Here is a 14,627-nt window from a genome sequence, read left to right as displayed (position 1 = left end):
CTTTCTTTGACAAAGTGCTGACACTCAGCTATGGATAAGACAACCCTTCACTATCACCCTCCCAGCTAATATCATTAGAAGAGCCAGGATAATTAATCCAAGATTAATAGGTTACTTGCTGTGAATCATTTTTATGGGCAAAAAGGATCAAATTGAAATGTTAGTTTCCTAAGAGTAATTTCATGTCACTTAAGTCTCAGTTGTCTGACAGCTCTTTGCAGTTCATATGAAAATCCAAAGTAATGGAATGAGAGTGGGAATGGCCTGAAGCTGGAAGAGGAGAGAAGTCAGGAACGGTTCTGTATATACATAAGGATTCAGACTGTCCTGTACATGCTTTCTACAAGTGTACATGCATGATAATGCCTTAGAAACAAGGCACCTTCTTTTACTATAGCTTGATCAAATATTGTCCTCCCTTTTGGTCATTAAAAAGAGCCTGATGCTACTTTAGGAAAAATAAATACATTAAGGATGATGTATCAAGGGAGCTGAATTCTCATGATGTGGGAGGCTTCAGGCTGGATTTGATGGAGAGTCTTCAGGTTCAACTTAGCAGGGAAGCTTATAACACAGACCTTTCTTAGCAGGGTACAGAAGGGAGACAGGTGGGAGCTTCACTACATCAATGAACACAACTGGACTGAGAAATGGACAATCTTAATATTTAAATTCTATAGAACCTCAGAGATATTGGTAAAACATCAGAGGTAATGAAGATTCGGTCCTGTCCCAAAACTTCTTAACTGGTTCATCATTGAAAGAGACTTGAAGAAAGAACAGTACACACATTAGAAACTACATCACAGAATGGTCTCTGGGAAAACAGTGCTGTGTAAGATGTTCCATATTAAAGAAGAATCAAGAACTTCCCAGCTATCATTTAGTAGGAAAACTCAGAAACAGCACTTAAAAAGAATAAAATTTCACTGCTCCCATGAACAAGACAGTGAGCTTTCCCACCTGTGTATTTTATTTTCAACACCTAGCCTGCTTGCTGTAAACTACCTATTACTGAAACCACATAGTCTGAACAACAATTCACTGTTTTTTTTAAACACAGAGGTAAGGACAGCAGTGTGCTGAACTTAGTAGCTGAGCAGTCCTATACATCTAAGCAAAACAGAGATATATCCCCTGCCACTGTGGTTAAGGCTTTTTCAGCTGGGTTGTTCTTAAAATCAATCTAACTGCAACATGGTTTCAATTATGAATTACCAGACCAAAAAAAGCCTTGATTTATTCTGTTTTTCTCCAATTATTTATGGTAAGTTTCTATTCAATACTTTGAGAAAGTATTTCATCATGCTTCCCATCCTCAAGTGGTCACAGGGCAAACCCAAAGGAATTAACCCTCCCTACTTGTCCAGAGCCAACCAAAGTGGTTACACACAACAGAATTACAAACAAAGTTGCAGTGGCCATCATTTCATGTTTTAATGAAGGTCTTAAACCCTCCTTACATAAAAAATTAGCCACAAGACAGACAGGAACTTCTATCCAGTGTAGAATAATCCACTGTGTAAGAAAAGTGTCCTAACTCTGGGCAGGTAAATTAAAGAACCAAGTGTTAAATCATGTTTCACACTCACATAAAAATACCAATGTTTAATCTGAATACGTGTGGGATATTCAACCAGTCCATAATATTAACACCAAAAAAAACCCATCAATAAACTGAAATTTATTTAGTATTTAAAAAAATACCTATCTTCTAAGAAATAAAGACAAATTTTATCTAGCTGATTGAAACCATCACACAAGTAGCTGGAAAATACAGCAGAAACAGAAATCTAATATTGTTCAATGGAAAAAACACCAGATATGCACTGCCCAGAAAAGTGCTAGCTTGCTCTCATTTACAGGTAGATAAAAAAGTGTATGCCAATATTTGCTTAATGCTTTGGAGATGACAAATGGTACTAGGAGGGAAGCACAGTTATAACAGTAGCATTATCTGTAGACTGAGGACTAATTAAGCTTTGGTAAATGAATGGCATTCTGGGCACCAAGATAATTCGGCTATTTTAGCTTACACCAAATGATGGTGCTGTTTTCTGCCTCACTGGAAGAAATGAAATCTGGTATGTTTATTGTTCGCATACTGATATTCTCAAGTGATTATTAAGCTCTGGTCTGTATCATCCAAGGTCAGAGCTCAAAAGCAGCCCCTGACAAAAAAACCATCTAATGTTTCATAGGTCTACATTATAAACAGGCTTGAAAGAATTTCAACAAAGCAGCTGAAGAATTCCGAAAAAAGCCTTACTCATTTTTCAGAAACCCGTACATATTAGTGAGGTATAAGGCAAAGAGGAGAATTTTAGTAATTGACAACAAAGCACAAGTGAGGAAGTAATTTACCTCTATTAGAGCATAACAAAATACTTAATTGAAGGTAACAGATCACATCTCAAGCCCAAGTCATTATTTCTAATCCAGCCCAAACTGGTAACCATTAAAATGCACACTGTAGAGTCACTTTTTTTTCTGGCTTACTTGGATGTAACTGATTGCCTCTGCCTAATGGATAATGGTTGGGCCAAAAAATACAAAAGACATTAAACTTCCATGCCTGCATCCAAAGACCATCTGAGACACAAAGGGCTCAAGAATTTCAGATCCCAAAAGTACAATTTGCTCCTCTTCATTAAAAGGATAAAATATGTCATAACACATTTTTATTCAAAGTATTATTCCACAACATATGAGCATATTATATGCTACTAGTCTTCCATTTCCTCAATAGGATAGTGAATAAGTAGAAAAATAATCCACTGCATTACTTTTTTTTTTGCTTGAGAAAGGCCAACAGTCTTCAGTCAGCCCATAAAATCCATAAAACTGCTTGGATCACTTCCCCTGTGCAATGTACTAAGTATGGAATTAACTGTCTATGCATTTATCTTCTGCTTACTGTATACTCCCTCCTGGAAAAACACTCTCCTGTACCACTGCTGGATTGACACTCTGATGGAGATACTCAGGCAACAGTCTTACTAATATTTTGAGCCAATATAAGTCAAACTAATGCCAAGAAAAGCAGCCTTCAAGCCACCCAGTCCCTCCCCTGTCCACACCCCCACTCTTTCCTTTTTCTCTTGCCTGCTAAGTTTTATATAAGAAACATTATTTTGGCTAATTCACCACAAGTGAAATAGAAATATCAAAAAAAAAAAAAAAAAAAGGTTGCATATGAAAGAGTAAACTGTGACCCAACTGTAGAAGAGTGTAGAACTGCTTCTTTGGGTATGAATCTAATTCTGGAAGCAAACACACGAAGCTACAATACTTCAACAAAATTCAAAGTATAATGTACACCTTGGAGAGTTACAAGCCATTCTAATTGTCAAAGTAGAAATAATGGTTATAATGCTTTGTCTAACACCTGAAGCAGTTGTAACAATTGAACAGCACAACAATTAGTAACCAGGACATTTTAGCAAACTTTTTCAGTTATTTCTCAGGATTCTAGTGACCTACTAAGCAAAATTAACCCCTATAAGCACACACAAAAAAATCCCCCACCTTAAACCAAAGAGGCAGACAGGTAAGAAAACAGGGCCAAGAGTTTTTTCTAAGTATCCTTCAGTGCATAATGATTTTGCACAGCAAGCTCTTCTTTCTATTAGGTGAATTTGTCCTAGCAAGTAAATTCACAAATCCCTTAAAGCTGGCATTGTCCTGTATAGATATTGCATAGGCAAATCTGTGCTCTCATTTTCAAAACCTCACGGTTCGGAGCACAGGGATCTGAGCTCTATGAACAGCCTTGTACTGATTAAAGAAATTTCTGGCTAATTTCAGTAAGCTTATCGCTTAAAGTAGTGATTGCACCTCTGCACCTCTTGTTAATGTGCCTACAGCTTCTACACATACTTTCTGCACCTTTCTGTTCCTACAGAAACCACATAACAGGAACAAGTGTTCAGGAGAGCATTGCACTTAATCCCTACTCTTCCATCACCACAGGAACAACAAGCACAGCTAAAGAAACTGGCTGCACTTGGCTGAATTTGAAGGCAGAATACACATGGCAAGTTCTGGAGGTTAGTTCTGGCCAGTAACATAAGAATTTATGACAGTTACACTTTTCACTGTGGTATTAATGTTAACTCACAGGTGCTGATTTTAACAATTAGCTATATCAGCCCTGAGACTGACCTGAAATGAATTTCTTTAAAAGCTTCAGTCATGAGTTTATTTACAGAAGAATATAGCAATTTTCTTGTAAACAAAAAGGACATTAGTTACTTTGCCTTCTTATCAAGGTTAGAGGATACAGCTGCCATTTTCTGCTGCCTCAAACGTACATATTTAAGTCCTGCCAACTATAATGTTTCATCCAGGCTGACTAGAAACTGTAAGAGTGCTATGAGTGGATATTAGGAAGGAGTCAGATGAGACACATGCTCAAATGGATTATTACTGGCCAAAAAGCAGACAACTTTGAAACTCTGATAAGTGCATTTATTAAAAAAAAAAAAAGTATAGGGTAGAATACAGAAGATATTTTTAGGTTCCCTTTAAAGACTGAGTAATCCTTAAAGCATTTTCTTCATTTCACTAAGTGTGTTTAAAGGTGCTTGGTTCTGCTACCATAATTGTAAAGGTGTTACGATATTCTGATACCATTCTTGTGGAATACACACTTGTGCAGATTCATTTCTTCCTCATATGCTGACCAGAGCTACATTTCCTCTCCAAGAAATGAAAAGAGGAGATTACTAATGTCTTTGGCTTGGCAATGGAAACACAGCTTCTGAAGCACAGCAATGAGCTTCTAACTCTTTATCACCAATTGTTCACACTATATGGGTCTGAAGAGTTTAAAGTAAAACACACTCTACTCCTACCCAGCTTTCTTTCTCTAAACTATCATAAAGCAAGACAGTTAACAAGTTTGGTTTTATTAGTAAAACAAAACTATTTTTTATATTTTGACACAGAGAAAATTAACTGATTATGAGTGAAAATCATCTACAGGCTTTTATATAGTAAAAAAATCAGAACCAGCTGCTTGGTGCAGGAGGTTAATTAATACTGCACTGTTTTTTCTTAACAGAAGTGAGTTCAACCAGTGAAACTTTAAATTAAACCAAGAACATGCAAAAAAAAAAAAATTCAGTAAAACTTTGATCATCGGTTCCTGTATAAGAGAAACTGTTAAGTAATAACACAGAGAAAATTGTAGTATAAGAATAATTAGCTATTTCAACAGAATTAAAAGAAAGATCCTTGAAGATTTTTTGAGATCTTCAGTATTTCCATTATTTTCTCTGCACCATATAGACTGTGTCCAAATATATACAGTGCCCCAAACTCTCCCTGAATAAAATAGAAATAAAGTGTGTGCGTGTGTGTGCGCGCATCAAGGAAAAATAAATAAATATATAAACAAGGAAGCAATTTAATGTGTGCAATAGCAAAAGTTAAAAGTTCTCATCTTAGTGCCAGGACATAAAACAAACTGCTAGTTATTTTGCCAGCTGTCATAAAATATATTAGCTTCATCTGTGCAAGTTACCAGCACAACGCATACACACACAAACTCAGACACGGAATTATTACCAAATTTCATAGCACATACCTCTTATATGAGGAAAAGAAAAAAAAACAAAACCACAATTTGTTTTATGATTAAATCAAACGAATTTACTTACCACAGCTGGGGGATCATTCCATTCTTCATAAGAAATGGCAGCATATGGGTAAATTCTATCATTGATAATCTGAAGAGTAGCGAGAGCAATTGCTTTCATTGATCGAAAATATGCTTCCCAGAACCACCTTGCCTGTAAAGAGAATAAAATTCACTTTCACATTGCACAGATCCAGTGCTTAATAGCCAATTTTGGCTTGCCATGCACAATCTGTTCCATGCAGTCTACATATCAGGTGGAAATTAAATTAGGAGGCATGTTTATTGTAGATAGAGTATTTCCATAATGCCTGAAGGCTTCAAACTCAACTCCACCCCTTAAAAGGACTCACAGCCAATAAAAAGAAGCAGCAGCATTATTCTGCAAGTGGTTAAACAGAACAAAAATATTTGAAGGAATCAGGTATTTTCACACTTAGATCATATGTTTTCATCCTGAAAAATGTCAGAAGCAGATTGACCATTGAAAAAAATAAATTACTGTTATACTCCATTTTTTCTAAGGCAAAGGAATCCACAGTGAAGTTAAATAGTCAAATAAAAGCATTCTGCCTGAAAGGCAGAACTTAGAAGTCACTTTTTAACATCAATATTAGAGACACTTGATCTTGACAGAGGATTTCAGTATTCACAAACCCTATTAGACTAATAGCTTCCCAAGTGTTCCAAGAAACCTAATATTATTTATACAATTAAATTATTATGATTTTCACATAAAAATACAGGTACACGCCAATTTATTACAATCATTAATGCAGGCTAATTTCTAGCACAGTGTAGAACTGCTGAAATGAAGTATAAGGTTGTTATACACAGGTGCTCTGAATTTCACAGATGAGTTGCTCCAAAACTAAGGTCCCATAGTTTTCATCTTGTCCCAGTTTTTGTGTCAGACAGAAATTATAGAAGAAAAGCAGGGGTTTGGAAATGAAAATGCTGACTTATCTGACTCTCTGTTAAGAGATATAAACATACTTTTTCAATCCCTAAAACTATCAAATAATCCCGTAGGTCCCCATCCAACCCAGAAGGAAACATGCTTAACCTAACTACACAGTTCAGTAGTTCTGGCCCAAAAGATATGACTTTTTTCAACCTTACTTTGCTTCAGTAAACTGCAGCATATTGTACTCTCCAGAAATTAATTTCATTTGCAATCTCCCTATGTTTAATTATCAGCTATAAGAGTAATTAAATCTTATATCATGTGTTTGCATCTAGAAGGTAGAGCAATTAAAACAAATGCATTTTTTCATTCACTGGGACCTTTAGAAGTTTTCAGAGTCAGGACACAGCTGAAGACAATACTCAAATTTGGGCAAGTGCTATTTTACTCTTGCTACAGATTTCTTAAATAGCAAAAAGGCTCTACACACAGTTTTAATAACATGCTATGAAAATATTAAATAATATTATTTATCTTTTTTAGCTACTGTATTATTTACCTTATTTAATTACTGAAGGAATACCAAGTTTCTGGAGGTACAGATCTCAGGATGAAACAAAAATAATTCTTGTTTATCTGTTTTTAACAAATGTCAACAGATCTCATTCTGCAGGTCAGTACTTTTTAACAGAAGACACACATGATTCCTGCATTTACACTTCCTTTTGGATACTCCTAGACTAAACAGTATAGAGGAAATATTATAAGCACAAACTTGCACATATTCATGTTTATGCTACCATGTACTTTACTCCGAGAGTAAGCTATGGGGTTTAGAACTACAGACTAGTTGCTGAACCACCAGCCCAAAAACTCTACTCTGCGAGTAAAAAAAAAAAAAAAAAATCTGTAAAACAGATTCTGTAGAATATTTCTGCAACTATTTAAGTTGAAAAAAAAATCCATGTTACAATTTAAAAAGCAAACTAGGAAAGAGATTATTTCTCTCTGAAGCGCTACATTTACTGTGCAAACAGCTGTAACTCTGACTATTTCTCAGGCTATTTCAAAATTTTACTGCAGAAAGTGATGGGTATGTCCAAAATGACACTACTCTGGAGCTTGTCATCCAGAGAGTGCACAGCCACTTTAGTTTAGAATAGAATCACTTCTCTCTCCTTATTTCTCTTCCTGATAGGACTTAACAGCTGGACAACAGGCAGATTACCAAGAACACGGAACAAAATTACTACCACATTCAAGTGTAAAAGCAGAAGGATTAGATAAACAGATAAGAATAGGTAAAAAAGACAATAAAGCAAACACTACATGCTAAAGAAAAGCATTAGTATTTCTTCCCCCATGTACTATCCCTTAAGAAAAATATATTCTCAAAACAGCAAACTATATCTAAAAAGAAAACCAGAAGCAGATTAAGAACTAAAATGGACTACAACAGCTAACTTCTCTGTTAAAGTATGCTAAATAAAAACTATTCCTAAATTTATTTTCATGATAGACAACAGTTTAGAACAATTGCTGTAAGCAGCACTAAGTAGGAAGGAGGAGCTACTTTATGTAGTTTTATGTATGCTTTTAACATACAACTTTATAAGCAATTAAGTAACTATTAACGGTATGTAATACAGGATTATGTATTCCATTGTTATTAAATGACAGCATTCCTATAATGTTCTAAGATTGTTTATTAATACTGTAATATCTATTATTATCTTGCTTCATAAAAATCAAAGATGGTTTTCTTCCTTCAGCAAAACTAGGATGGATCTGATCTAGCTTCTCTTTGTTTAAAGAACACTTGTAATGTCAGGGAAGATTACACCTTTATACCAGAAAGAATTCTGGAGAAGAGGGCAGAGGGAATTTATGTTTTATAGACTAATATTTATGTAATTAATTTTTTGTAGAGAGCCATAAAATGTTCCCACAGTTGGTTGTAATATATTTTGAGTTGTGTTTCTTTAAGGCAGAACTCAAAACCTTCTAAGGGGATTTGAAGTCCCCAAACAGATGTTTCAGGGTCTCATTACTTCCTCACCACCTTGTTTGCTTTTATAAAGCAGAATCGATTAACATGGCTTGCTAGTGTCTGCTGCTCTGCATGCTGAGTTACTAAATATTTTGGGAAAGTTTTCTATTGGGAAGACGCATGTTGATTCCATTTGAAATCTCTTTTCTACTCTACTTGGTAAGGTTGAAAAGCTTATGTTGGAATCTAACAAATAGGGGAAGTAGAAATCCCATGAACACATTTGTGATGCAGGAGAGAGTAACAACAACAAAAGAAAAAGGTTTCTGTCCCAGACTCCTATGCCAACTTTCTTATTATTCTTACATAGCTTTACTGAGCTCTCTGCTCCTCTTTTCTGTATCTATGAATCCAGGAAACTCAAGAGTAACTAATACACTAAGGAATGTTTTTAAGGTGTGGTAATTGTAATGCACTAATTAGAGCTACCTGAACATCTTTCAGAGCTTGAAATAAACAATCTGTAATTCCAGACCTTGGCTTTCACATAGAATTGATTATACACAGTCTACAACTATGATAAATTCAGACTCCTCCTTTCAACCTGAACTGAAATTAGCTTCTAGTACTCTAGAAGCCTGCTTGATGAGGTTTCCAGATTCTTCTAGGGAAACACTCCATGTAGACCACAGACTTGTACAGAAAGCTAGCTTTGTATACACCTAAATATTGCTTAGGCCATGGGCAACCTAGGTGGTTAACAGAGATCAAAAATCTACTTTGTACTTTGTTTGCCAAGACAACACAAATCAATGACCTGAATGGCTTACAAGGAATTGAAAACAGAAAGAAGAAATACAATTTATCTTCTCTTTCTAAATTTCTGGATAAATAGAAAATCTAGGATAGATCCAAAATAAAAGACAGAAAAGCATTACTTTTGAAAACAGTTTTACCAATGCTTTGAAGAGTCAAATCTAGCATACTGTATGACTTGACTGACAGTGAGAAATACATTATATTATTGGGTTGCCCAATGGGTTGGAAGTGACTGGAAGTTCTCGTTATACAATAGCTTGCCCATGAAATTAGTTCATCTGAATTCAGTTTCAGCAGTAAATCTAACAAAGCCATAACAAGTTAATTATAAAAGCTAAAGACTGAAGGAATTGGAGACCAAATTCTCTCCTCCCCCCAAGCAGTGAGCGCTGCAGACTAAATTTACAAACATGGGCATGCCAGTAAGTAGTTCTAAGTTGTTGTTGATGCCCTTCCTTTCTTCCTTCCTCCTGCCCCACTTCCAACTGCTGCATCCTCATAGATTAGCCATGAAAACCCATCACTTCCTGTGAAGGCCAAAATTTCTTAACATAATGTAGTGTTATCAATTTATCTCTACAAATACAGATGCACATCTTGAGAAGACTAGCAATATCTGCAAGACAGATGTTCCTTAAACCAAGTAAGAAAGCATCCAACCCAAAAGTTCAATTCCACTTGTTTTCAGTTCCAGGATTTAGTTCAATCAGACTACAAAGAAACTAAACTGACAAGATTCATTCAGTACATACCAGCACAGGCAAGAGCTTGGGAAGGGAGAATTTGCACTTATTCTCATACCAGACAACAGGCAGCAGCACGCAACAACAGGGCAGCGTACCATAGAAAGTAACATTTATTTAGGTATGGTGTTATTTTCCTTAGACATAAACACACTTGGGGGCCTAGCATCTCTTTATAAGCTCTTTACAAGCCAACATAGCATCAGGTTACAGAGTCCATTCATATAATGTTTATAAGTTCTAGTGCTAATGCCATTAATGGTGCCCTGGTGTGGAGTGCAAGACAGATCAATATAAATCTTTCTATTGGTTTGTGAAAATAAAAAAACAAAAAACTGGGCATAAGGTAAGGAAAGGAATACATTCTGTAACATTTAGACCAAGAGGAAAACAGTCCACAAAAAGAACCTTTCTAGACTTCTGTCTTTTCACAGCCCATGATTTGGTGCGAGTCCGTGAAAGTAGCAAGAAGGGAAAAAAAATTCGCAAAAGAGTAGTAAAATTTAACTGCCCATAAACCACCACTCTTCTCAACTTGTAGGTCAGGCGCCATGATGCTGTGAGATTCTGCCCCACTGCAGCAGTTGAGTGTTTCCAAAATGCCGTGAAAGGGTTTACAAGACCTTGAAACACAACCATTTTCACACCACCTATGGCGACTCTACTTAAATGCTTTCCCTTCTTAATGACTCTTGGTGTTCCTAGCTTTTACTCCCAGCTGGATTAGAGAAGTCTATCCAAGCAAAAAAGTGTGCCCTACCTGCTGCAACAGCACTGGCCTGGAAACTTGGTGATCTTACTTTTAATCTTGGTTCTGTTACTTATGTACAGATAAAAGTTTGGCATTTATTATTTATTGGCATTCTTGCTTCTACTTCAGCCTCTCAGCAGCGTGTGTAATACTGACCTCAGAGATGTTGTGACGCTTAACCATTCTAAACCTTACAAATTTTGGGATGGATAGAAGAATAGCAAAAAACCCCAATAACTTTATCTTCTCTTTTTATTTGTAAATAGAAACTTAAAACTAATAAAATATTTAGCTAAGTAACTGAAATAATTGACTGCAGTAACCCTTGCTAAAATGTATACCTTCAACAGGGATACAAAAGGTATTACAGTAAATATCTACAGCTCAGCTGTGCATCTGACAGCTCTGGACATGGAAGTGCATCCACGAAGGCCTGCTAAAGTTTTATGTCTTATTATAATATAATCAAACATTTTCTAAGTTACTGAGACATAGCACGTTATTTCCCAGTGAGTAAACTACTCAGATTGGTCCCAGGCAACCTCCCCTCCCTCCAAACTATTTCCATTGGGCAGTAGGAATAAATGGGCTACTGAGATTCAAGATAAATTGAATTTTTGTATGTTTGCCCTATATTCAAGATGCATATGAATATAGCTGATGTTCTATAACAGACAGATAGCAAACCTGAGCTTTCAACAGCCCTACTGACCTCCCCTGCAAAAGGCAACTGAAGAGAAGGTAAGTTACTCTCTTGGAGCAATATGCATTTTAGAAAAAGTTTCCCAAGATAAATTTTGGGTTTAGACTGAGGAACTTATAGCCCCAAGTTCCCACATTTTTCTGCTTATGAATTGTAATCTGCACCCTCTTTCAGTACAGTTTTATTGTTCCTACATCTGGTTCCCTGTTCCAACAGTTTCCTTGCTGATCATACATACTACTTTTAGTATGCAGTTCTCCAGCAAAGATGATACTAGCTTGTATCAGCTGGTATCAGTGATATGTTTCGGTTTTTTATACAGACTTACAAAAAAGACTCAGAAGACTTTATACGATTAAGAATTAAACAGTATTAAGATGTTTCTAGAAAATGGTAACATTTTGAGATTAAAAACCAAAATGCTTGATTGGTTAAGGACCCTTGGTGGACCACTCAATCACATTCAACACACCTAAGGCTGGCTGGCTCATTCTCTCTGTAATCAGTGCAGGAAAAATAGAGCTATTCAGACAGAAATTTAGAAATCTAGTTATTAAAATAATTTCCAATAAATCCATTCTTAGTAATGGATCATGAGAGAATAAAATAAGTGACTAGCTGTAGGTCATGGTCCTTCTTCCCCTTAAAGCTCTGTTTTCAATAGTGACCTGAAGCAGTCTCATCTTTCCCAGAGAGGCATGAAGATTTGAAATGCAAATCTATGCTACACAAATCTAGGTTACATTTTTCAAAAACAACTTGTGTTTCAGCCTATAAATATCAGTAAGAGAGTTGTGCTCTGAAATGTTCTCTTTTGGGGTGCCAGTACAATTACCTTAAACATGAGGTAAATTCTTTAGAAATTGCAGTCTGAAAGTAAAAATTAGTTTCTTGTCCCCATACATGGACTATGTAGAAATTTTAAAAGCTAGTCCATTAAATCAATTAAATACTGGTAAAATCATGCTAACTTGACTAAAAGTGAAAAGTTTTCTGATTTTCATGTTTTTATAGAATATAAGATTAAAAGCATCGTCCAAATTCAACCTAAACTGGCAGTGTTGCATCTGTTTCTCACTGCAGACCTATTCAAGAAAAGTAGTGCAGACAGTATATAAAGAGTGCTTAGAGTAACAGCATGCCACCTCTAAAGCTTAAAAATGGAGATAAGCAAGGAATTGAAGTTTTGGCCCATAATCACTTCAGATAAAGACGAATCCAGAATTCAGCATCAGGGTTATCTGAATCTGAAACCAGAAGTTCCTCTGCAAAGGAACAGTAGAACAATGCAGGGCACACACTGTTGTTTCCAGTTAACTAAGGTTTGCTCCTAATGTAATCTGACATCATTATTTTAATATTATTTCTGAACTTTCATTCCATGTTACTGAGTTATGCACAGTTCTCAAGTAAAGCCCTGAGAGTACTCAGTTCATCTATTTAACTTATACAAATTATATGAGTGGCCTATAGAGGAATATTCCTTAATTACGAGATACTTAAGCAGTATGAGCAAACAAAACAATAATTTGTATAATTATAGTCAAATGTTTTAAGACAGATTCTAGACAGACATTTCACGGTGTTGTTTTTTATTGCAACTCAGCTTCAAAAACAATGTCTTCAAAAGTGAAGCAGTAAGTGGATTTAATTCTTTAGCTCAATATTCTCTGCTGCAGTAATTTCAGCTATGAAACAAGCTATGAAATTTGCCTCTTTCAGATACAACAGAGTGAAAACTGAATTTTTCCATTATCCACATTTCTTTTTTTCCATTTTCGTTTTGAAGCTGCCAATTCATAAGGGCACAGAGGTCAGAGTTCAAAATGCTAATCTTACCCTTCAGATACCAGCCACGTGGGAATAACTCACTTCTACTCACTCTCAGTTCTATTGCTGGAGACTACTTGCTGACTCTTAGAAGAGTTAAAAGAAAACATTAGTGCAAGCTCAGATATTAAAACTAAGCTTCTTGCACTGCAGCCTTCCTCAGATTCTCCTCTTTGGTGCTTTGAAAAGAATCACATCAATTGTAGTAATCCATACATACAACACATACTTTGCATATATGAGAATGGTTCTTAGAAGCTTATTGGTTAAAGTTAACATTTTCACTCTTGCTTCCACACTTTCACATGACTTTGTGGTTTATTGATTTGTTTTAGGGGTGGTAGGTTTTGGAGGTTTTCTTGATTTAGTGTTTCTAAAGTTTTAATCTTCTCATGAAGAGCCGCCTTCTGCTTAAATACATGACACAAAAGAGGGTATTGTCAATAAAAGAGTTTTCATTCTCTCATTAAATGGCAACTTTTTATATAATTTTGAAATACTGCATTATCTTTACCCTTAAAATACAGATTTCCGCTTTTCCTTGTCCTAGTAATAGCAACTTAATTCTAAAAATAGCAAGAACACAAGACTTGAATGGATAAAAATATCACTTAGCACTGGTGTTCTCCCCTCCCTCCAAATATTTCTGCACCTCAAACTTGCTTCTTTGATTAATGAGTATGTCAACTTAGCAACTCTGTTGCAGAAGGCAACACTGCACCAGCCAGGAAACCTGACTTACTGTCCTGGCACCCTACAAATCCATGGTCAAAATATTTTTCAGTTATGGAGCCAACAAACAGATACCAGCACTACGAGCAGCAAGGAACCCACCCCATTCTCAGCTGTGGCTGGGAATACTGTTACAAAGTATGGAGACAGAGCCATCAAAGAAACCAGCAGGATGAGAAGAAAAAACAACAAAACTCAAAAAAAACCCCACAACCAAACAAAACCCAAATTTCATGCAGCAGTGACAAAAAACGGCTTTAAAAACATGTGATATAAAAAAATGACTACCATTTTCTGAATTCCCTTTGTTCCCAAAGAGCTTTCAGTTTGTCTTCCTATTTAGAAGCAAATGGCATATGTTGACACCATAGAAATAACACAGCTGAAAAAGAGAAATAGGTACTACTCTAGCTTCCAGATAAGCCATTATATCCACATAGTCATCAATAAGGATGTAAAGACACAAAAAATAGCCCACTCTCTTCCCTCCAGTTTCCAGGAGTTTGCATGG

General features: G+C 35.9%; 1 protein-coding gene across 2 annotated transcripts in view; it reads right to left on the bottom strand.

The window, feature by feature from the left end:
- EXT2 (exostosin glycosyltransferase 2) overlaps window positions 1-14,627 on the bottom strand; it is a 72,290-nt gene that overhangs the window by 33,035 nt on the left and 24,628 nt on the right. For both annotated transcript variants that reach the window (XM_002199772.7, XM_030274129.4), the window contains one exon: window positions 5,664-5,795. In XM_002199772.7, coding sequence (XP_002199808.4) covers window positions 5,664-5,795 — 132 coding nt within the window. The remainder of the gene's footprint in view (window positions 1-5,663; window positions 5,796-14,627) is intronic.

The sequence above is a fragment of the Taeniopygia guttata genome, chromosome 5, assembly GCF_048771995.1.
Source record: "Taeniopygia guttata chromosome 5, bTaeGut7.mat, whole genome shotgun sequence".
NCBI classification, from domain to species: domain Eukaryota; kingdom Metazoa; phylum Chordata; class Aves; order Passeriformes; family Estrildidae; genus Taeniopygia; species Taeniopygia guttata.
Note: the sequence above shows the minus strand (reverse complement) of the source record. Positions and strands in the feature narration are given on the sequence as shown.